The 23900-nt window shown below is 35.5% G+C and overlaps 1 protein-coding gene across 1 annotated transcript in view; it reads right to left on the bottom strand.

Moving 5' to 3' along the window:
• Positions 1-1889: 1889 nt before the first annotated feature.
• The window catches only part of LOC130892413 (probable aconitate hydratase, mitochondrial), a 30233-nt gene continuing 8222 nt past the window's right edge, over positions 1890-23900 (bottom strand). The window contains exons 3-9 of the mRNA XM_057797831.1: positions 15452-15722; positions 15005-15199; positions 14662-14949; positions 12379-12713; positions 8693-8912; positions 4684-4996; positions 1890-2491 (exon numbers count right to left, since the gene is read on the bottom strand). Of these exons, the coding sequence (XP_057653814.1) occupies positions 2002-2491; positions 4684-4996; positions 8693-8912; positions 12379-12713; positions 14662-14949; positions 15005-15199; positions 15452-15722 (2112 nt within the window). The 3' untranslated portion in view covers positions 1890-2001. The remainder of the gene's footprint in view (positions 2492-4683; positions 4997-8692; positions 8913-12378; positions 12714-14661; positions 14950-15004; positions 15200-15451; positions 15723-23900) is intronic.

The raw sequence follows: 23900 nt of genomic DNA, 5'->3' as shown, positions 1-23900 counted from the left end.
ATTTTTTTCTCTTCATTCGCAAATTTACACTTCTATTGAGTAATATGTAAATGGTATGATGCTGGTGTCTTGTAGTGAATACCGTACATTAACGGTTCTCTTAAAGACCTTCGGGTCTTTGTTTTTCATTCTTCTTTCTTGCAGCAAAAGGCTGAATGTGAATCAGAGTGTTGATTAGTTAGTTGTTATTATTTCCATAGTAGACGTTATTTTTATTTGGGTTGGTTGAATGATATATTTAGGTCATTTTAGATGGTTGCATTTGAAAATACATAACACAGATACACTTGCATCCACTATATTTTTCATTCTTGGCCGTTTCCAGGTACAACTTCATCAATAAAACAAAAAATTTTTGACCTCTGATTGATCGCTACCTGACTCAAGAAATTTACCTACTATTGGTTTTACCTACAAGTTCCCTACTATTGGTAATTTCATGTTACCTTTCTTTTATAACTTTCTCAATGTCCTAATGGCATGCAATTAACCTAATCTCAGATATACCTGGTAGCACGTTAAAGTGAAACCCTACACAGGTACGTCCCTCTTTCTTCTACACTGTTTCATGACACTCTTATTACTTACACGAACCCAAGCAAGACGTTTTGAGATGGAATAGCTCTCGAATGGTTTGTCCTATCCAGCGGAACTACGCTGCTCTAAGTTAAGGCCACACTGCACAATGCTAGATGGTCGTATGGAGATTGGATGGAAATGCATCCTGGACGCAGTGAAATGAAGCAAGTTTCCAACTTAATGGCAAGTAGAAATCATGCTTTTCTCATTAGTTGCGAGAAAAATTCTTCTTTGGGAAACCGTGGGTGCATACTTACAATTTGAGGTGGCAACAGGACGGATAATTTGCAAGAGTTACGACTATACCCGGACAAATTGTATTCGTATTTAAGGATATCAATTGAGGTATTCGACTCACTTTTGAAATTGATTAATGCAAGCCCACACTATAGTCAAAATTTTGGAATTTTTTTAATGGATCTGCTGGGTCCCAAATTGTTCTTTTAAAAACTGAACTAATCACGCTTTCCATCATTTTTCGCTAGAACTAATCACGCTTTCCATCATTTTTCGCTAGTCTACCAGGATGAAATATCAAACATGACTGAAGCCAGGAGTTCCCTAGGATAGTTTTAGGGGGTTAGATGGTGGTGGAGTGCCACTGCAGCTTCCATCGTTCTGTTACGATTATAAAAATCTTGATGGTCGCCAGGCAAGTATCTACCATCCTCTATCCTACCAACCTTTCTGAAGTGCGACTTCGGGTTAAGGGATTAGATACACGTGACTTGGATTAATTTTACATTTTGTGTTTAAGTATATGTTTTGTTGGTATATGTAATTTTTAGATAGTTATCGAACTTTGATTATTGTGTTACCTCTTTGGCATTCTCGACTCATGCCATGGAGTATTGAGCAGCATTCACTGAGTTCTGGATGTTTGAGGCTTGCTATATCCCCAGAGCGCGATTCTGTATATCCTTATAGTAGTATGTTTGTATGTATTAGAAGAATTATAATAGATGAAACTTTATTTTAAAATCCAAATCCATCCAAAAATAGTGACGGAGAGTAGAACGCTTAAACTTAGGTCTTATAGAACATTTTAAAGAAATTAACATATAATGTAGCTTACTCGATATATTTGGTTACAAAATTTACTCCATTTGAATTAATTCGAGGTTACAGTATTCTTTAGCACTTTTCTTTGAGTCAATGATATGAGAGCTTTGTTCTTTGCTGGCATCTCGAGTATAAGAATAATTAGAATTACTAGAAAGTTGTTTTATATATTTAAACTTATGAGTAAATGAATTTCTCTGAAGGGCAAAATATGCTTCAGTGTTAGTTCAAATGAAAGAAGTACCTTATAATTATGTATTGTCTCAATTTTATTATAAGATAATTATCTACATAAAATAGAACAAAATAAAACAATTATCTATTTTTTACAAATAAATTAAAATTAAACAAGGATTTTGTTTACTTCCCCGCTGCGATTTCCTTCATTCTGTTCAATGCGCTGCCAGCTCTAAACCAACTAATTTGTAAGTCATTCAAAGTGTGATTAAGTTTGATTTTATCCACGGAACCATCAGCGTGCTTAATTTCACAATCTACAGGTTTTCCAGCTTTAAGATTTTTCAGGTCTTTTAAGGAAATTTTATCGGTAGGTTGAATTTTATCGTAATCACTAGGATTGGCGAACGTAAGTGGTAAAAGACCTTGTTTTTTAAGATTAGTTTCGTGAATACGAGCGAAAGATTTAACAATAATTGCACGTCCACCCAAGTGTCTTGGTTCTAAAGCAGCATGTTCTCTAGAACTGCCTTCTCCGTAGTTTTCATCTCCAATAGCCACCCATTTTATACCCTTTGCTTTATAATCGCGAGCTACATCGGGTACTGCTCCCCACTGACCAGTTGATTGGTTCTTGACTTTGTTTAATTCGCCATTTTCAGCATTTGTTGCGCTGAAAAAACAATTGTCTTTAGAACCATTTTTTAAAAATATGTTACACAAATAGAAAAAGCGTCTCAAAAGAAATATTACTGATATTAATTTAATATTGTAAATATATTTTTATGTAAAAATAATCACTAAACTACTGCAAAATCACAATGTACAATACATCATAGATTGTGACAGCAACACGTACCATAAATGCTGAGCGAGCATAAACATCAACAAAAGGATCTTTTTTATTATTCAAATTTTTGATTAATTAGTTGCAAAGTGGCTGGACGATGAGATTCAAGAAGAGAACAAGAAAAAAATGCGTAAAGCACAGTACGAAGATTTATATCGAGTTATTCTAGAGTGGTTTCAACAGTAGAGTATGAGCTTGATACTAATTTGTGAACCACTTATCAAAACAAAAGCAGAGTTTTATGCAATGAAGTTGGGGATTGCTGACTTTAAACCATCTGAAGGTTGGTTTAGCAGCTTTCTGGCCCTACATATCATGTGATAGGTGATTTTACAAACATAGAACTTTGTTTCTATAACCAGCTTACACCTAAAGCGTCCTTCAACCAATGGAGCGAAGTGTCATAATAAGCCTTAAAAATCACTACCGAAGAAAGCAGATGGAAATTTTAAGGCCATTACCTTACATGCACAGCATGGGAAAATGTGACCGAGACGACAATAAGGCATTCGTTTAAGCATGGAGGACCAAGCGGCAAGAGAAGATGACGATGATTACTTCTCATAGCGGTTTGGGCCAGGCAGTTACGAGCTTCCCAGTATTTATGAACATAAAAAACTGCAGGATTATCAAACCGTTGATGAAGTAATTGCTACCAGCTAGAGTTCCAGATGAAGGCATCTTCAATGCTGTCCGTGTAAATGACGAAATAGTGACCAAGATGAATTTTTCACCCACTACAAAGATGATCCAGTGGCTATACAAAATGTTTCCCCCTTGCAAGATAAAGTAAGGTCATTGCATTGGAAGACGAAAAATGGAAAACTACGTTTTAAAATCAGTTTCGTTAGTACTTTTTATAACAATGAAAGAGAGTATTGTAATTCGAGGGTTGAGATTATAGGAAGAAAACAAGTGAAATTGGACGATACAACCAAACAGATCACTTGTCGTGCCATACAAGTATACAAGGAATTATCAACTACAAAGAAAATTGTTTTCTCTCTTCAATATAATGAAAAGTTCTCAAAAATATCGTTTTTTAACCTACTTTGCATCAGATGAACTTCAGGTATTTCAAGGGAAAGAGGAATAGTACACTTCAGGTCAAAGAAAAAATCATTTTATTGCACAGAAAATATCTGAAAGAAATAGCAGGATTTCGAAAAGAGGGTAGAAAAATATATAGTTGGAACTTTGTTGAATGAAGGACATAACTGTGACAAACATTTGGTAGAATTTAGATGTAAAAAAATAAAAATCAAGCTTTTGTAAACAGTTTTAGTATATATAGTGATAGTGACTAAGGATGCGTCTTTAAAATAACTGAAGACATTAAAAACAGCGGTTTTCAGAGATTCTCTTGAAAATCGAACCAGGATCTGAAGTTTGACGCATGGTTACGAGGATGTATTGATACCTAGTTAGTCCAGACCAGTTCCACACTCAAACAAAATATTGCGTTACCATAGCAACGAACAATAACTTATTAGATGTGTCAGCGTAAAGTTTGACGTCAAAAAAGTAAACCATAGTTACGCACTGAATTAAAAGAAAAAAGGTGTCGATTGGAGTATCGAGCCATCATTAAGTACCTGTATTTAAAAGGATTAACAGGTAAGCAGATTTATGAAGATATGCTTAATACCTTTGGCGATCAATGTCCTTCGTATGCGACCATGAAAAATTGGACTGCAAGCTTCAAAAGAGGTAAATTTTTCATTGAAGATCAAGACCGATCGGGAAGGCCAGGTAAACCCGATCAAAATTTTCACAAAAATCCTCTTATCAAGTCGAAGTTCTTTGCATTTCCCTAAACTTTTGATATATTGAGATGCTACCATATTAGAAACGCACAAGTTAGTAACTGTATAATCTATCTAACTTCATTACAATATGAACCAGAAATAATGGACAAAATTAACGAGTAAAAGACAAACAGTTAATAATAAATATGCATGGATATAGTCTTTCGAATAAATATTGTTATTTGAGCGTTGTCGAAATATACTTACGTGATAAACATGTTGTTTGAAATATTATCCAAATGGCCTCGGTATTTTAACCATGGTCCTGCGGCCGAGATATGATCGGTCGTACATTTTCCCTTAACTTTAATTAAAATTGTCATATCTTCTAAATCTTTTCCATCCCATTTATCAAACGGTTCTAATAATTGAAGTCGTTGAGATTTTGGATCAACGTCAACTTTTACATTTGATCCATCAGCAACTGGGGCCGCGTACGTATCTTGACCGGGATCAAATCCTTTATTGGGAAGTTCATCACTAAATGGAGGCGTGAGTTTGAAATCTTTACCATCAGAACCTACAACAATAGAATCGTGTCAATATTTTCATCATATCTTGTATAATATCATTTTGTTGAAATTTTCAAGGTGAGAATACTGATGGAGATTTACAAAAACTCTGTTTAACTTGTATATTTGTATTTTCAAACATACGAGGTCTGGCTATTAAATAACGAGACTACGCGCCTAGAGGGCGCCCTAGACGGGTGGGGTAACAAACGAGTAGTGCGTTGGATATCTAGATATCTTATCTATGCACGTTTCAAACACGTTTCCGTCACAATTATAGTATTTGTGCAGTAGCGGTTTGAAACGAACGTGTTTTTTCTCGTGCCGAAAACCAAGTGGGGCGAAAAACAGGAGCAACGTATCAATCACAAATTTCTCGTTAAATTGAAAAAAACTCCGAAAAAAAGCGCTTTAGTGAAGGCCGAGAGAGCACTGAAGATGACCAACGTCCAGGTTGCTCTGTGACTGTTTTAACTTCGGAAATAGTGACCAAAATCAATCAAATTATGTGTGCAGATCGTCGAATGAGCATCCGGATGATTGCCGAGGCTGTAAACGCCGATAACGAAACGGTTAGAAAAATTTTACACGAGGAATTCCACATGACAAAGGTCTGTGCGAAGTTGGTGCCAGAAATTCTCTCCTGACCGAAAGCTCTCTTGCGTCAACGGGTCTGCTCAGATTTCCCAGAAAAGATCCCGGATTGATGCTTTGAAAGGGACCCGATTTGAGACTATGGAAGCGGTAAAGCAAAAAATGGCAGAGCTCCTAAAGACTTCCAGCACTGCATGGATCAATGGAAAAAACGTATGGAAAGGTGTGTGGCGAGGGGGGGGGGAGTATATTGAAGGGAAACATTCGAATGTAGAATAATTTTTATAATAAAACCCTTTTTCGTAACCAGTTTCGTTATTTAATAGCCAGACCTCGTATATATTTTATACAATATCAAATTTTTGAACCCAAGAAATTATATTTCTTTTTTTTTATATCAACTTATCGCACTTCCACAGCAAATAGTTTTGCTGGGAAACTTTCACCTCCACTGCGAGTTCCTGCGTCGCGGTGGGGCTCGGACGGATTGTATGTCCTCTGTTAGTCGCTTTTATCTGAACTCCGCTCATTAATCATTATGGCACCATTAACAAATATTTCTTCATAATGATGAGCTGCCTTTCTTGTGATTCCTTCTTTTCTGTTTTGCTCCCTACGTCTCCCTTCCCCTGCTGCATGCAGGGATGAGGAGTTCGGGTCTATCTATTATCTTCTAATGTTGCTGTGTGTTTGGACCTCTTTGTCTACTGTCCTGTTCCTTTCTTTTTAGAATTTTTTCCACCATACTCTCAACAGCTTTCCATTTAAAATCTGCTTCCATCATGATCTGCACTACATTTTCTGGTCGTAACTCAGCTCTTACTGTTATTTCAGACAAGTTTCTAATATCCGCCCACGCAGGACATCTGAAAATTGTGTGCTCTGCATTATTTATCTCCGAGCTACAGTATAGGCAGAGGTCATTTTCAGCTTTACCTATTCTCCTAACATAACTTTGGAAGGAGCCATGGGCTGTCATTGTTTGGGTCAAATAGTATCCAATTTCAAAGAAATTATATTTGGAGATTCATGAGTTTTGCAATTACTTAAAATGAAAAAATTTGCTGATTGGTAGAGGAGCCATACTCATACATTACCAGCTGTGCAATGGTGTCGATATGCCATTCAGATATTGGTTTTTGGATATTTTATGTTTAATTTATGCTATATAAATCAAATAATCAAACTAAATCCAAATTTTTAAGCAAAAGGTTCAAAAAAACTCTCATCCTGTACTGAAATTGCAATATCACTTTTAATGTTAAACCGCCCTATTCTATTCTATTCTGTTGTGTACTCCATGAGTGATTTGTGCTGAGTATCATTTACCATCGCAGAGCCAAATGCCTCCTACCACTCTAAGAACATAACCTCAATTTTCTTGCTTATTTTATTTACGAGGAGTGTCTAAAAAGTTTCCGACTTCAACCTGATGATGTCAGCACTTAACAATTAAGTTGGGAAATATATTCGCCCAAGGATTGAGAGATTCCCACTACAAATTCAGCAATTTTGGACGCTTAGTTTCTGTGCGACAATCGCATAATTTAGTGAAGAAAATTGAAAAAACATCAAATATTTGTTATTGGGAGTAGTATTCTGCACCATAATTACGACCGTAGAATTTTGAACAATTGAATTCAAACGTAGCCTTATCAGCTTGACTGAGGACGATCATTCAAGTTGGACAAAACCTGCAATATCACTGAAAAAGTTCATCAAATTGTACTGGATTAAGGTTAGAGAGATAGCAAAGGCTATTGACGTAGTCTAAGCAATTTTTTGCATCGATTCATAACTGTAGATGAAACCTATATCCTCCACTACAATCCCAAAACGAAAAACAGTCCAGATAATGGATTGTAAAGGCTAACCTGCTCCTAAAAAGACAAAGACGGTTTGTGTTCATGGCAAAAATATAATAGTATTACTTATCATTGTTTGATAAGGTAAAGCGAGGAATTACAAAAATGGCGACTGCATTTGAAGAAAAAGAAGTACTTTTTCATCAGGACAACGCACATTCTCACACTTGATCGCCATGGCTGAAATTCACGAAATGCACTTAGAATTTGGTGACCACTCACCGTATTCATCAGATTTGGACCCAGCGACATTTTCCTGTTTCCTAACCTTACATTTCCACTTGCAGGAGAAATATTTTCAGTAGACGAAGACATTATCGCCTATTTTGAGAGAAGGAAGGGTTAACAAGGTTAAAGCATCAGTGGAAACTTAAAATGAGCTAATTTACAAAAATTTCAATTCTTATAGACAAGTTAACTACTGTTGGTGTAAGGTCCTTAAATAGACCACAATGGGGGCCCTATGGTAATCTCAATGAAAAACATCTTAGTCAATCTTCTTTTCAATTATTGAGAATGAAACAAGATCTGCACATATGTTCGACTCGTGAACCGCTGGTAAGACTCTAGCCGCATCTTCATTGGGTGTCTCAGTTGCGAAACGTCCTATCATTAATCTTCCTGAAACCGCCGCTTCTTCACAGTATATAGACGCCCCTTCTGTCTGTAATCCAGTTCTTTCGATACTTGCTGCTATTCCTGGACACGTTATCGTCACTTGCCTACCCCATACCTTTTTTCAGACCGTCCCTGTTACCCTTAAATGGTTGCGTCCATTGCTTTTTCAGTCAGACCCTAGCATCCGATAAATCTTTCATGGAGACATCCCACACACTGAATCCAGCTCTTATCAATATGTATCCTATCTCCTCTCTATTAGTACTTGGAGTTACCAACTCTCGCTCTTCCAGCTTTCTTCTGAGCTTCCTCTCCATAATTCTTCTCAAAACTAGCCCATCACCTAACACCGATTTGTAACACACCGGATTTTTCAATATTATTCATCAACATAAATCAAGGATTGATAAAAATCGAGGTTTATTAGTTTTTAATTCTGTCTTCTACTTCATTTTGTAAATGCCCTCGTCTATTTTTCTAGAATATTTTGAACACGTTCAGAAATAATCTAGAATATTCGATAAATACATAATTATATAAACAAAGAACAAGTTACAAGGTCTTTTACTTTTCTAGGTATTATGTAAACGTAATTATATTGAGACACTGCACAAAATCGTACTTTACCTTTAATTGAGTCAGTCAATGGATTGAAGTCGAGTCTTCCAGTAATACTTAAAGCGGTAACCATTTCAGGAGATGTTACAAAACAATGCGTTGCAGGATTAGCGTCGTTACGTCCAGTGAAATTACGATTGTATGATGTTACGATTGTGTTTTTTTCACCTTTCTTAACGTCTTTTCTATCCCATTGACCAATGCAGGGTCCACAAGCGTTAGCTAACAACTAAATAGAAAAAAAAAATGATAAATGAAATGTAATGTACTTCGTTATACGTAATTGAAAACGATTATAGTTATAACACTAAATTTGGGAGCCACAAATTTCATAATGGCTTTAAAGACGAGCCTAATAGGAATGGCCGATAAAATAAAAAACTCGTATTCTTAAACTAATATCTTTTATTAATAATGTAACATTTCTTGGGTAGAGTTTCGTGGATAAAATTGTAGTTAGAAGTTGATTTCATGTTTAAAAACAATATTATACCACATTATGACACTAATTACAACAAAACACTAACATTTGTATTGTACTCCGCATCTATTCAATAATCAACTAACTGTTCTACTATGAGCACCTGCATTATATACGCTTTTGCTACAACTTCAAAGCAATGTAGGAATTTCTTCTTTTTTCAGAAACGTCTAGATCAATAGTTCAACGGTTACCCAACAATAGATAGAGTCACCCACTTTGTTTTATAGTTTCCAATACATTAAATTATGAGCAGCGCCGTTAGATGGCGTGCGGATAGGTATCCGGCACACTGTAGTATCCACTACATTAATTTATGGCTTGTACTGGCAGATAGCGTACGGTTGTGTGACCGTCACAATAAAGTTAATAAATAAATGATTTATTATCAAAGTAGCATACTTAAATTATGCTACATAAAATAACATTATACTTTTGTGGCATAAATTTTCTAGTTTTCATATTATTTGTCTTATTTCTTCTTTAACCGGCGTTACGGTCCTTTGAGAATCAGGGCCTTCTCAACAATCGACTGCCAATCCTTTCTGTCCTGAGCTGAGTAACCCCACTGAAGGTTATGGTTTTAATACCTTCGGACAGTAGGGTCAACAAGCACACGAGAGACGGGGGTCCCCTTGAGCTACTTGGCAATAAGCAGACCCAGATCATGGGATGAGATGAGTTGAATGCAAGGCTCATTTTCGGAGGCGGTGGCGGAAGAGTACACACGAAGTAGCAACGGTGGCGCCTCAAGACTTAGCAAGTTTACTGCGAAGTGGCAGGTGGCACTCCTTGAGCCTGGTTGATGCAAGCACCTAGGGGTTTGGGCCCTAAACAAATCAACAGGTTCGAGGGTTGAGCGTAGGACTAACAACCCACTTCGTAAAAACCTAACCGTTTCGAATTCTCATATTATTTGTCAGTTACTTAAAATCTAGTTGTTAATTGGTGAGAACAGTTTGCTTAAATGTTTAATATGTAGTTCAGCTTGATGTTTACATTTAACAAATTTGAGAGTTGAGTACATAGTATGGTCCTAAAAATTAGAATGAGGCTCTTGGCACACCGTTTTTGACTACTTTTCTTTTGGAACAATTTTTTAAAACTCAATTGCAATGAAGAACCAGACAATCTTTCGAATAAAGGGCAACGACGCCATAATTTTAACCAGAGCCCTATTGTGGCTTCATGAGATGTCACGTCAATTACAAACTGAACAGATGGCTAAATAATAAGATGTAGTCTTACTGGAGAAACACTCCGGGCATAAGATAATTTAAATGATTGATAACCATGTAAGCTAAGAAGTCTTAGAAAATTCTCAAATACCCAGAAACTATATTCATCTGGTGGTCGGTTTTCTGACAGGTTAAAACCCTGCCAAATAACACCTTAAGACGATAGGCAAGACAGAAGACAATAAATTCAGATTATGCGAGCAAACCATAGAGAAAGCAGAGCGAATGTCCTGTCCATTTCAGCTTAGGTACCACTAAGGAGTAGTGCTATCACCTTAGGAAATAAGAGATAAAAATCCCACGAAAATAGTCTCCTTTTGGAGGAGTCTGCGTATTTGGAGAGCAAAACAATGAAATGGAAAGTCTTGTACAAAATATCTTCGAGATATAGGTGCAGAGTTGGTGTAAAGCCAAAATGACTCCCCAAAAAATTTATAATTCGGCGACATAGAATTCACACGAGAGGGACCAAGACATAGACATGAAGTGAGTTTTCAGCTAACGTACCTTTGACAGATCACTGGAAAAGATTTTACACGATATTTCAGGATGTGAAAAAGGTATTAACATTTACTTGAAGTTCCAAAACTTCAATATAGAAGAGAAGACGAGCTCAACAAATACCGGGAATCATAGTGGAACTTGTGTCTTTTTAGAATAAAAGCTTTGGTTCGCTTGTCGTCACCATATAGTCATTTAAGTTTAAGCGATTTAAAGGATTCTGGATCTCACAAAAATATGATCGACACAGCATGTAAAATTATCGAGTTTACTAAAAACCAACTAACAAAATATCAACCCCAAGAAGACTACAAAGAACTTTTAGAAGTTATAATCATATTTATTGGTGGGGTGCCTGAAAGAGGTGCACATTTTAGAGCACCAGGGGAAATGCATTGGATGGCTATATACTTATTTCAAGATCAGTTTAAGTTGTTTTAAACAAGAAGTAGAAGGAATCCGGAAAATCTGCTCATCTGGTTTCAAGCCATTAAAAACAATTTGCAATTTTTACATATTTTAAAAAGTATGAAATTGTTAACGAGGTAATTTTAAAATGTGCTACAGAAAAGTTTATGGGAAATTTGTGGTATCTATCTAAGAAAATTTTGATAACATTGTCCCCAAAGAAACTAACATAAAATAGTAGATGTTTTTAAAAATGGAGATATCAAAGAGCTAATGAAACATGCATGTTTAAGTACAGAGTGTTTGATAAGCCAGAACAACTCTCCAAACAAACTACAACATTCTGTGCTAACTGCAAGGGAACTGTCTTAATACAATCAACACATTAATTACCACTTGGAAACACAATTTTAGTGTTCAATAGAACAAGAATAGTGGCTTTACATGATGAGGCTCTGCCGAATATATATATATATATATATATATATATATATATATATATATATATAATTAAATATTTTTAACACAAAAACTTTACACCTTGTCTCGGGTGATAGCAAGAGGAAAAAGAAGGTGCTGAACGGGAAGAGTCAATAATTAAGGTATAAAGTTTTAGTGTTAAAAATATATAATTATGAACTTATAAGTGTTATATTTCTTAATAGAGTTAGTTTATTTTTAACTTCTTAGTTCATTTTATTAACAAACGATAAAAGCTTTGTTGAAACGAGCAATTTCAAACAATAATGGGACATCATTCTCTTGGATACCAGTAAGCCCTTACTACAGAACGGGCTAGGACACATCAAAGTGGTTTTTCCTAGATTTCCCGGCAATCATTTTATTAAGTACTATTTTTCGTTTGTATCTTTTTTTGTTAAGTTAAAATTTATTTTAGTTAATTTGTAATAAGAACATTACCAAACTAAAAGTACCCTTGACTTATTTTGAAAAACATATGGGGAACCAAGAATTTTTACGATGTTTGTATTTGGATTTTTTTTCTCAAATATGGTGGAATATTAAAAAATAATAAAAATGTATATAGTACATTTTGTAATACTTACAGTTCCTCCGAATTCAGTAAGTGTCTTTGAAATTCCATCTCGTTCAATGGTAGCACGAATTTGTTCGGATCCGGGAGTGACATTAAAAGGAATCTTGGACTTGATACCATGCTTCATGGCTTCTTTAGCGATGCTGGCGCATCTTCCCATATCTTCATATGAGCTGTTTGTACAGGATCCAATCAAACCTACCTTGATATCTACTGGCCAACCATTCTTTTTAGCGTTTTCGCCTAATTTACTGATGGGGCTAGCAAGATCTGGAGTGAAGGGTCCGTTAACATGAGGTTCTAGAGTGTCGAGATTGATTTCGATAACTTGATCGTATTTTGCACCTAGAAATTATTCATTTCAAAATGGAGACTTTACGACTTTTCCAATAAGATCAAAAAATATCTAAGAGGCATAGTTTGGATGCTGGATATTTTCAGTCACTTCTCAGTATTATATCTATATGGTATGTAAACCAAGCACTGCCATGCAAGAAAGAATATTAAGTTGTATTTTGCGAACCTGAAGTTCCTAAAAAACAAACTACAGAATTCTATTAAAACCGATAGTGGAAGGAATGTTGGGTGATGACACAAAAAGACCAAGAAAGATTACAATTATTTGAAAGAAAAATTATGAGAGGAATATATGTAGGAATTAGGAACGAAGTAGAATGGAGAATCCGAAATAATAAAGAATATACTAGGCAATACAACCATTATCCGATTTATATTGAAGCCCAGAGGTTAAGACTGTTTGGATGAAGAAGAATGAATGCCAAAATACACAGCAGTAGAAAAAGAGGCAGACCCTATATCAGATGGACTCATCAAGTTCACAAAGACTTACAAAAAATGAATGTGACACAATGGGGAACGTTGGTGAAGAAAAGACCAGTTGGAAGCGAATTGTCGATGAGGCCACCAACATCTCTCAGCCTCGAGGTACAGGTAAAGCCTGTTAAGAGGCCAAGAATTCCTAGTTTATTCCCATCGAACAAGTTGGCACCAAAAGCCTTAAAAATGCACATGCAGTAGGGCCCTACGCGAAATTGGAATCTGCAGGTGATCGCGAGTCAAGCGGGACAACCCAATATCGGATTCATGGAAGTATTGCTGCTGGATTCGGCCTTTGGTAATTTTAAGTGGAGCACGATGGGCCCACTATTCTACTATGAACAACCAGGCTACATATTAGAGTTTGTAATTATAGAAACGGTGTCTGCCACATTATGCAATAGGAGTTTGGTTGTTCCAGGGTTACAACACGTTCGAGATTACTTACATAATTATCAGATTTTATACATCTAGTAGACAGGTTAATTTTGAGTAGACTTTTGATTGTAACAACTATCAGGGTGTGTATGTGCCCTTGTAGATGGAAGAGAGTACAAAACGAATAAATATCACCAACTACCAAAGTCATTTTATTTCTACTGAATATTATATACCATCATACGAGGATGTATTGATATCTAGTTAGCCCAGACCAGTTCCATGCATAAACAAAATATTGCGTTACCATAGCAACGAACAATAACTTATTGGAAGTGTCAGTGTAAAGTTTGACGTCAAAAAAGTAAACCAGAGTTACGCAATAAATTAAAAGAAAAAAGATGTCCACCGAACTTATGAAAATCGAAAAATTGGCGAGCTATCATCAAGTACATGTATTTAAAAGGGTTAAGAGGTAAGCATATTTACGAAGATATGCTTAATACCCTTTTTTAATGATTTTATCAGACCGTCGAATTGGGCTAAAACGGATATCTGAAACATGAAATATTTCATACAAACGCGTTCATCATATAGTTCACGTCAATTTGGACATGAGAAAAATTGCTGCAAAATGGATCCCCAAATGTTTGAATGTTGACCAAAAGTGTGCAAGGGTAGAAGCATCGCGGAAAAGTTCTTGCTTCAGTTTTTTGAGATTTCCATGGAGTAATCATGATTGATTTTTTGGATAAGGGTCCTAACCAATAACTGGAGATTACTATTCGACATTACTGACCATTCTACGGGAAAAAATTAAAGAGAAAAGACGCGGAAAGCTATCCAAAGGTGTTTTGTTTTTGCAGGACAACGCCACTACACACAAATCTCATGCTGCCATGCAAAAAATTCGTGATTTAGGGTTTGAATTATTCACCAGATTTGGTTCTACAGTAGGCTTAGAATTTTTCAATATATCCTCGTACAATTTAATAGAGGTGAATATTTATTCAGCATATTTGGAATAAATTAAGTCTTTGGGTTAAAAGTTTATATAAATGATAATAAAAAAACATACCTGCATCAGGAGTAAGCAAAACATCTTTATACTTTTGAGCCTCATTTGCAATGCCTTCTCGTTTGGTAGCATTCAAAAAATCGGCCATTCTTCTATTGAAGGGGAAGAGTGATGTTGTGGCACCAATTTCAGCACCCATATTACAAATGGTAGCCATTCCAGTACAAGATACAGATTCACATCCAGGTCCAAAGTATTCTACAATTGCTCCGGTTCCTCCTTTAACAGTCAGAATGTCGGCTACTTTTAAGATGATGTCCTTTGGTGATGTCCATCCGGTAAGTTTACCTAAAATTCATTGAATTTAATTATAAATGTTTTTAAACCGAATATAATAAGTTACCTGTAAGTTTGACACCAATAACTTTAGGACATTTCAATTCCCAGGGAATGCTTGCCATGACATCAACAGCATCGGCACCACCAACACCAATGCAAAGCCCTCCAAGACCTCCTCCGTTTGGAGTGTGAGAATCAGTACCAATCATCAAGAGACCAGGAAAAGCGTAGTTTTCTAAGATAATTTGATGAATAATTCCTAAAAGATTCTAAAATTAATTGAATTCCACATAATATCAGTCCATACACTGATTTTTGTGGTCTTTATGTACGATATTCAATTTGGATTTTCATCATACCAATGAAGTCATTTTATGAATGAAACATATTTTATAACAATAGTACTGAGATTACGCAAATATCCAAATTTTCAAATAACATCTACACTGTATAGAATAGGTCATCTACTTTCAGAAATAATTTAGATCATTTAAACAAAAAATCAATTTACCTGAACCTGGTTTCCAAAATCCAACACCATATTTGTTACCAGCAGAAGCTAGGAAGTTGTATACTTCTTTATTTATGTCTTTCGCTCTGGCAAGATCTTGAGGTCCTGCTACTTGAGCTTCGATAAGGTGATCACAATGGATGGTACTAGGAACAGCGACTTTTTTTAAACCACTGGAAATGAACTGTAACATGGCCATTTGAGCGGTAGCATCTTGCATAGCTACACGATCAGGACGCAATCTTAAATATGAAGTTCCTCTTTCGATTTCCTGAAGTAATAGTTAATAATTAGATAATCGAATTTATAATTGTATGTAATGAGAATGTTTGTTTATTGTAACCTTTGACTTTGCGACAGTTAACTGAGGGAAGACTTGTCTTAGGTATTTAAATTTTTTACTCTATTTATAACCTTCACAAAATCTTTCATTAGTGGGATTTGAATTTAAATTATATCATAAAAAAACTTTTGAACTGTATTTCGATGACTCTGTGAACAAGCGGCATTCACATAGAGAATGCTTGATATCGTGTTTATATATCACTATATGGAAAATGCGGTATTTATTTTCTTAAAGTCGTAATTTTTATTTCTTTGGCTAGTAAGCCCCACTTGGGAAACAATTTCTGACTGTTGCTTTAATAACTCTTTAACACATTTAACTCTTTTTGAATAATCATATGTGAGTTGCCGGAACTGGAATCAGGCGTAAATGTGGGGTCGATACCCTGTTCCTCGGTTTTTCCTGAAGAACAATTATTATCTCCATAATTTACCAAGAAAATATCTTGCCAATCCAAAGGCGTTGTGATGTTCAGGTCTTATGGCAGATTGCAAATTTGGATATTCGATCTTACGAAAAGAGCAATAATTAGAATGGTTGTAGAACTGCAAAAGGCATCCTTCTTCTCCTTTTCATTCCCCGAGCCCATGACACCCTACAGCTAACACGGAATAGATGGGGAGCCCATTCCCCGATTATAATACCAAAATACATGAAACGAGCCTTTTTTACGTTTTCAAAAAATTGTATGGTTCGCAACTTCACCATAAATTCTCCTTTTGTCGTTAAACAATTTTATGATGCGATATGATACCAGAATCCCCAGTACCATCATAACTACTAGAAACCAGATGATACAATATTGGATGATGACGTTGCAAAACCTTTTGAGTTGTTAGAGGTTTAGAGAATTTTTTCCACAAAGGCATTTCTATAAGCAAACATAGCCCTCGGGTACCGATGTAGACTTCCAACCACGATGTTGGCGAAATTCGGCAAAAATAGATGGCGTTTTCACAAATGTATCTATACCGATTGGATTGGTGTTCAACGTTGTCAACATACTTTCCAATAATACAGAAAGAACGACTGATTTCCGTTTTTGTGTTTGGAAGATGTATCACCAATAATTTATTTGTTTTTCGATATCTTCTACTAAAAAATCATACAATTTTGCACGCCGACAGGCTCCAAATGATATCTTCCACTTTTACGTTTTAAATATGCCATTATCTTGTAATATTCACTAACATTAACACCCTTTTTAATAAGCACTATCGACAAACATATCAAGCAGTTACGAGCCAATGATACAAACTGGACAAGAACGTAATTTAAATGACAACTTTTGCCATTCATAACAATCTTGTGCTTATTTGAATATTAAAATGTATTTTGAAGTTTAATATCATTCCAAATTCGCCTATTTTATTATCAAAATTGGGCAGTTAATACAAAAAACATTGTATGACATTTGTGTTAGAAGTGATTTGATTATTCTTAACAATACATGACCATCCACTATAAAACTGAAATAAGAAAATAAATAACCCATTCTGTACAATGTTTCTGCTTTTAAATATAGGCCAATTTAATAACCACTCATAAAATTCACTACTTACGAACAAAAAATAATCTGAGTTTATGCTTTTCTGCCAACGTATTTAATTTTGTGGTCTTGGTTGGATTTCTACCTCATTCTAAATATTTTGCGAAAAGTCATCGAAATAATTATTTATTTCAATTTTTTGATATTTCCAAGTTTCAAGAAAGGCGATTAGAGAGCTTCCAAAAGGGCGCACCTGTCAGCCACAGTTTGAATGATTTTAGTTATTTTGACAAATATATTGATTTTGTCATATAATTTGGGGATCTTTAGCTTTCGATGATTGGAGATTGTTAGATTAGTTTTAAAAACAATTTGAAGTGAGCACAAATTTTAAAAATGTTATTATTGATTATTACCAAGTTGATTCCTATAATCTGATGTATTCACATCACTTATTTGCTTTTTATGTTTTGATTATAATGATTATGAGTACCTACTTGCAATCTTCAGTATTTTTATCGAAAATAACTTAACACAATTAAATAGACAATAATTTCTCAATTTTTTATCATATTTACTTGTAGAAACAATATATTTTTGCATAAATTTTTATTGATAGTGTAATCGATACGATACGATGTATTCTTCTTCTTCTTCCTCTTATTCATTTTTAAGATCTCATGATCTGTTAGTTTTGCAGGTTCTTTTGTATCCATCTCTTAGGTGGTCGTCCGGGTTTTCTTTTCTCTATTGGTTTCCCTTCAAGAACGATGCGTGGCAGTCTATGTTAGTATATGTATATCTTTGGATATCAAACAAAATGTTGGTATTAATCAATAATGTTTTTATTTTATTAGTTGGTATCACTGTTAAAACAAAATTGTGAAGTATGTCATGTTATGTTAATAAAAAGTCGTGTCAGTCTTTTGCTGATTACCTGAATGGAAACCCCGGCGCGTACTATTCCACTAAAATATTAAATTATTTTAATAGGTTATAGGCCCAGAGTGATAATTCGGGTGCGAAATGGCTGCGGGCAGTTTCATAGCCAGTGTTCCAAAGTTATGCGGTCGCGAGAACCAAGCAGAATGGTCGTTAGCTGCTGAGAATCGGACGGCGCAAAAGTGGTTCAAGCTAGAGCAAAATTGATTTTGACAATCGATTCTACCTTATTGATCCACATAAAGGACACCTCGACAGCAAAAGAGCTTTGGGATAGATTGAAAAAGCTCTATGATGATGCTGGATTTGCGATTAGAATAACATTATTACGATCACTGATTTCGGCGCGATTAGAAAATATGGACAGCATGGCGTCATATGTAAATCATGTAATTGAAACATCCCAGAGGCTAAGGGGGACAAGATTCAACATTGACGATGTATGGATTGGATTGTTGCTCCTAGCGGGGCCTCCGAAGAAATTTTCACCCATGATTATGGCCAATGAGCATAGTGGAATCCAAATACAGCTGATGCCATAAACACCAAATTGCTAGAAATGGAAGCCGACGATAATACAGGTAACGCATTCATCGGCAAATTTGTTCCCAAAGGAAAGAAGAAGTTTGGGAATAGTGGAAGGAATGTGTCAGTGTCAAGTCAGTCACAGTCACAATCAGGCTCGAATGACAGTTCAACTAAAACAGTTCAATGCTATAATTGTAAACAAATGGGGCACTACAAGAGCCAATGTCCTAATTTGAAGTCAAAAATTGGAAATTCTGTATTTAGTGCGATATTTTTGGGTGGGCATAATTTCCAAAAAGATGAATGGTATTTAGATTCAGGGGCTAGTGCCCACTTAACAATAAACAAGGACTGTTTAGTTGATGTGAAAAGTGTTCAAAACCCGAGTGAAATTTGTATAGCCGACAAATCGAAAATAATTGTTGAATGTGGAGGAAATGTGAACATCAATACAGTTGTTGGCAAGAAAAATTTCGACATACAAATGAAAAACGTTTTATATGTGCCACAGGTTGCTGCAAATTTATTGTCAGTCAGCCAACTTATCAAGAATGGTAATAGAGTTATTTTTGAGAGTGAAGGCTGTAAAATTTTCAACAAAGATGATCAGTTGGTTGGTGTTGCAAATTTAGTAGACAATATTTACAAATTAGAAACTAATATTCCAAAGCATTGTTATTTAGCAGTGGTATCAGGTAAAATTTGGCATCGCAGATTGGGACATGGGACATGGTAAGCAGTGTAGATTAGCTTTTCCAAGTAAGGGCTCAAGGGCTAGTAGAATACTAGAAGTAATACACACTGATCTGTGTGAGCCCATGGAAGTTAAATCTCTCGGTGGAGCGAGATATTTCCTTACTTTTATTGATGATTTTAGTAAGATGGCCTTTATTTATTTTTTGCAGACTGAGATTTGGCATGGAAGAAGGCAGACATAAGTCACATTAGAATCTTCGGTAGCAAAGTAATGACCCATATTCCTAAAACAATAGATTAAAATGGGACAAAAAATCTAAGAAGACCATTTTAGTTGGGTACAGTGAATGCAGCAAAGGATATTGTCTTTATGATCCAAATATCAACAACATAATCACATGTAGAGATGTTGAAATAATGGAAGACATCAACGATGAAGTTGATATTGTCATAGAAGACACAAATGAAGCAGCAGCTTCAGTGGTGGGTTCAGATGTTGCTGAACAACCAGGAGTAATTTAAATCATTGAACATGAAATAGAAAATCCTGAGTCTGATACTGAAAATTATTTTTTAACTTATGCCGATACCAAGACAAGTACGTCAGAAGATTCTAGCGATGAAGAGTTTATTTGTAGAACAAAATATGTGATTGAAGAAAAAATTAGAAGTTCACAATTCTCACAGTTCTCAAAACCTAAAAGAATGGATGATTTTGTGCCTTACATGTGCATAGAAAATAATTTTCAAGAAGACCCTCTCACAGTTGAAGAAGCTTTGTCCAGACCAGATGCAGAAATGTGGAAGAAAGCAATGTCAGATGAACTGGACAGTTTTGAAGCAAATGATGCTTGGGAAATAGCCGAGTGGCCAGCAAGCGCTTCACTTGTGAAATGTAAGTGGGTGTTTAAAAAGAAAATCAATTGTGAAGGCGTATAGAACCAGATTAGTAGCTAAAGGTTTTTCTCAAAAACATCATGTAGATTATGAGGAAACTTTTGCTCCTGTTGGAAACGTGGGCGTACCAGTATCTTGCGTACCAATATCTTGCACCCCACATTGTTCCCTGATGTCAGTGTTCCTGATTCGATCTACTCTTGTTTTCCCCAATATAGTCCTGAGCGTTTTCATTTCGGCTACCCGAAGCATACTTTTCGTTTTGTTGGTTTCCTCTCTGGTTTTTATTCCGTATGTGATGATTGGCCTGATACAAGTCTTATAGATCCTAACCTTGCTATGCTTTCGCATGTATTCGTTCGTCCATATTATCTACTTTAAGCAGCCCGATATGGCAGTCGCTTTGTTGATCTGGCTTCTTAGCTCCTTCACTGGGTCGTGATAACTCGACAGGTCCATTTAGGTATTTAAATTGTGAGACTTGTTCAATGATTTAGTCCTGAACTACCAGCTTACATTGTACGGGCTCTTTAGCAAAGGTTATGCTTTTCGTTTTTTGCTGTGGATATAGTCATGTTCATCGCTTGGCTGACCTGGCAGAATTTGTGTAGTTGTATCTGTAGGACGTCCTGCGTCTCATTCGGTATCCCATATTTAGTGATGATACTTCCTCCATAATTCTGTCCATTAAGAGATTGAACAGAAATAAGCTGAGGCTGTCGCCCTTCCTGATGTTGGTATCTCTTCCGTATAAGTGTCTCCTGCCTTTTCTTTGGTTGTGATGTTCGTATTGAGACTGCGGACTGTTCTTACGATGGTGTCTGGCGTTTCTTTCGATATCAGTATATTTAGGAGATGATGTCGGAGAGGCGGACCCTATCAAATGCCTTGGTCAAATCTACGAGGTAGACATACGATGGTGTATTAAATTTGTCTGTTTTGTCTGAAACCTTGTTGTTCTTCCCCGTTCGTTATTTGTGTTTCAAGTCTTTCCTTTAAAATGCTAGTGAAGAGTTTCATGCTTGTATTCAGCAGCGTTATGCCCCTGTAGTTGTTTGGGTGCGTCTTCTGTCCTTTCTTAAATATAGGAATAGTTATACTTTTGTGCCATTTCGAAGGCATTTCCGATGTCTCTAGAATTTTGTTATAGAGAATTTTTAAATGTTTTTTAGCTCGGGACCGGCATATTTTAGAAGTTCGTTTGGGATGAGGTCTGTCAGGGGCTTTTCTGTTTTTTTTATTTTTAACATTACCTTTTCTTCGTTCAGTGATATTTGATAATTTGACGTGTAGTTTTCTATGCTTAAGGCTTCTTCGGTGTTATGAAGTTTCCTGAAGTATTTTTCCCATACGTCTTTTGTGACTCCTTTCGTTTGCACAAATTCGTTTGTTGGCTTTTTCCTGTTCTTGAGCATCTTCCATCTTGTAAATGTTACCCAGTAATCTCGTTTTATGGCTTTGATTCTATTTCTCTCTTCTGTATATTTGAAGTGATTCTCTGGTGTTGGTGAGTTCTTGTATATAAGGTAGGACTTCTTTTTTTTGCTGTTATTGGTTCCATTTATGTTGACTTTTCTTCTACCGATAGATTCTTCCGCTGCTTCTACGATACATGATTTGATTTTGTTCCAGCATATCTCCACATCGCACTCCAGGATATTAAGTCCTTTCGTTTATTTTTTATTAACTAGTATAAATATAAAAACATTGGTGTAGTCCAAATTGTAAATTACTGAGCGGTTATCAATAACATGTGATAATACAGTAAAAATTCGAGTTCAGTTGAAGTAAAAGTTTTACTTAATGCTTCCTCAGTTAACTGAAGTTCAGAAAGCTGGAAGATGGTTGATCCATTATAAGACTGGCAATTCATCTAGCCAAAGTGAAGAAGCGATGGGAACAAGACGAGACCTTGCGTCGAAAGGTTGGATCTGGATGACGGAAAATTTAAAATGAAGCACAAGATATTATGTTGATTAATTATTTAAGAAAACCTCCCTTTGAATCGGCTGCTAGTGCTGAATATGTAACAAACTTTTCAGTTTTGGATTTAAAAAAAAGTGCAAGTGCTAGGAAAGCAATAACGGTCGTATTTGCGTTTACAGACCACCAAATTCAAGTTTTGAAGAACAATATGTTGACGGCAGTAATAAATCCAAAAAATTTTCACTAAATATTTGGGTTTGGATGAGTATCAATGGGTCTGGCGTTTGTTGGAGAATTGGTGAAAGGTTCAACTATGGACCTCAACATTATGTTGCTATCTGTAAATCAAACATTTGATGGAAACGATTTTAGTCACCAACATGATAATTGTTCTGTCCCCACCACCTGTATAATTCAACAATGGTACCGACAAAACAATATTGAGACTTTACCGGTGCCGGCAAATAGTCCTGATATGGATCCCATTGAAAATTTATGGGGGAGGAGAAAAAGTTATTGAAAAAAAATGGAGCTCTAATTAATTATTAATAATTTTTTTCTCCTGTACAATTATATATTGCCAAATATTTTAAATATTTGTTCTGTTATCCAGTGTATTATCATTATAAGTATTACTTCTATTTTGTATTTTCGAGTTTTATTATGGATTCTTTTAAAAGTGACTCATTTATAACGCGGCCTGTAATATATCAGGTCGTGGAAAGCTATCTTAATCCTTCCAGATACAGGAGATCTATTCGCCAAACCATTGTCGGGGCCTTGTAGTTCTAGTATGAACCGATTCGATTTGTTTTCATTTTGTAACTATGTTTTGTACGGAAGATCTCATCGTTTTACTTTTTTTGTTTCATTGATCACTATGAGCATTTTACCTAATACCCAAGGAACACAGTTTTTGACCAGGTGTCAACATCAACATAAGCTCTTCTAGGTTGATTCAGAAAGATGGAGGAAAAAGAATATTTGTTGTTGTAGATACAACGGCAAAAAGATTTTTTAATATTAATGTTATGGAGGTATTGCACTTTAGTAGTGTTTAGAAAAATAAAAGATACTCCGCTGCAATTCTCCAGCATACCTCGTAGGAAACAAATGGGTTTGACGGAAATAACCGAGTCGGATGGATTCAATTATGGTATAATTAAAATTTTTTTGTAAATACTGACCTGATAACTTAATATTGGTAAACATAGTAACAAATTTCAAGTAAATTTACACAGCTATAAAATTGGAAATTAAGAGGAGAAATTGTTGAGTAATAAAATATTTTGATATTGAAATTTTGTTTGGTTCTATAATAAGCTAAGAATTTTTCAATATATCCTCGTATAGCTGTAGATGTGCCGGAACTGAAGAAATTTTGGGCATTGAGAGAAAATTAATTAAATTAACCCAAATGTGATCCTATTGGCTAAATGACATGATTTGATGAGAATCGACATCAATAGACATCATAAGAAAGCAATCAACATCAAAAGACAATAGATGTCAATTGACGTCAAGTGATATCAAGGGACGTCAATTCATGTCATATGAGGTCATTTTTCATTTCATAAACAAATTATGTGGGTCTATGAGCTATGGTTACTTCCAAGACACCGATC

Source organism: Diorhabda carinulata, chromosome 4 (assembly GCF_026250575.1).
Source record: "Diorhabda carinulata isolate Delta chromosome 4, icDioCari1.1, whole genome shotgun sequence".
NCBI classification, from domain to species: Eukaryota; Metazoa; Arthropoda; class Insecta; order Coleoptera; family Chrysomelidae; genus Diorhabda; species Diorhabda carinulata.
The sequence above is the reverse complement of the archived record's forward strand: the minus strand, read 5'-3'. Positions and strand labels throughout refer to the sequence as shown.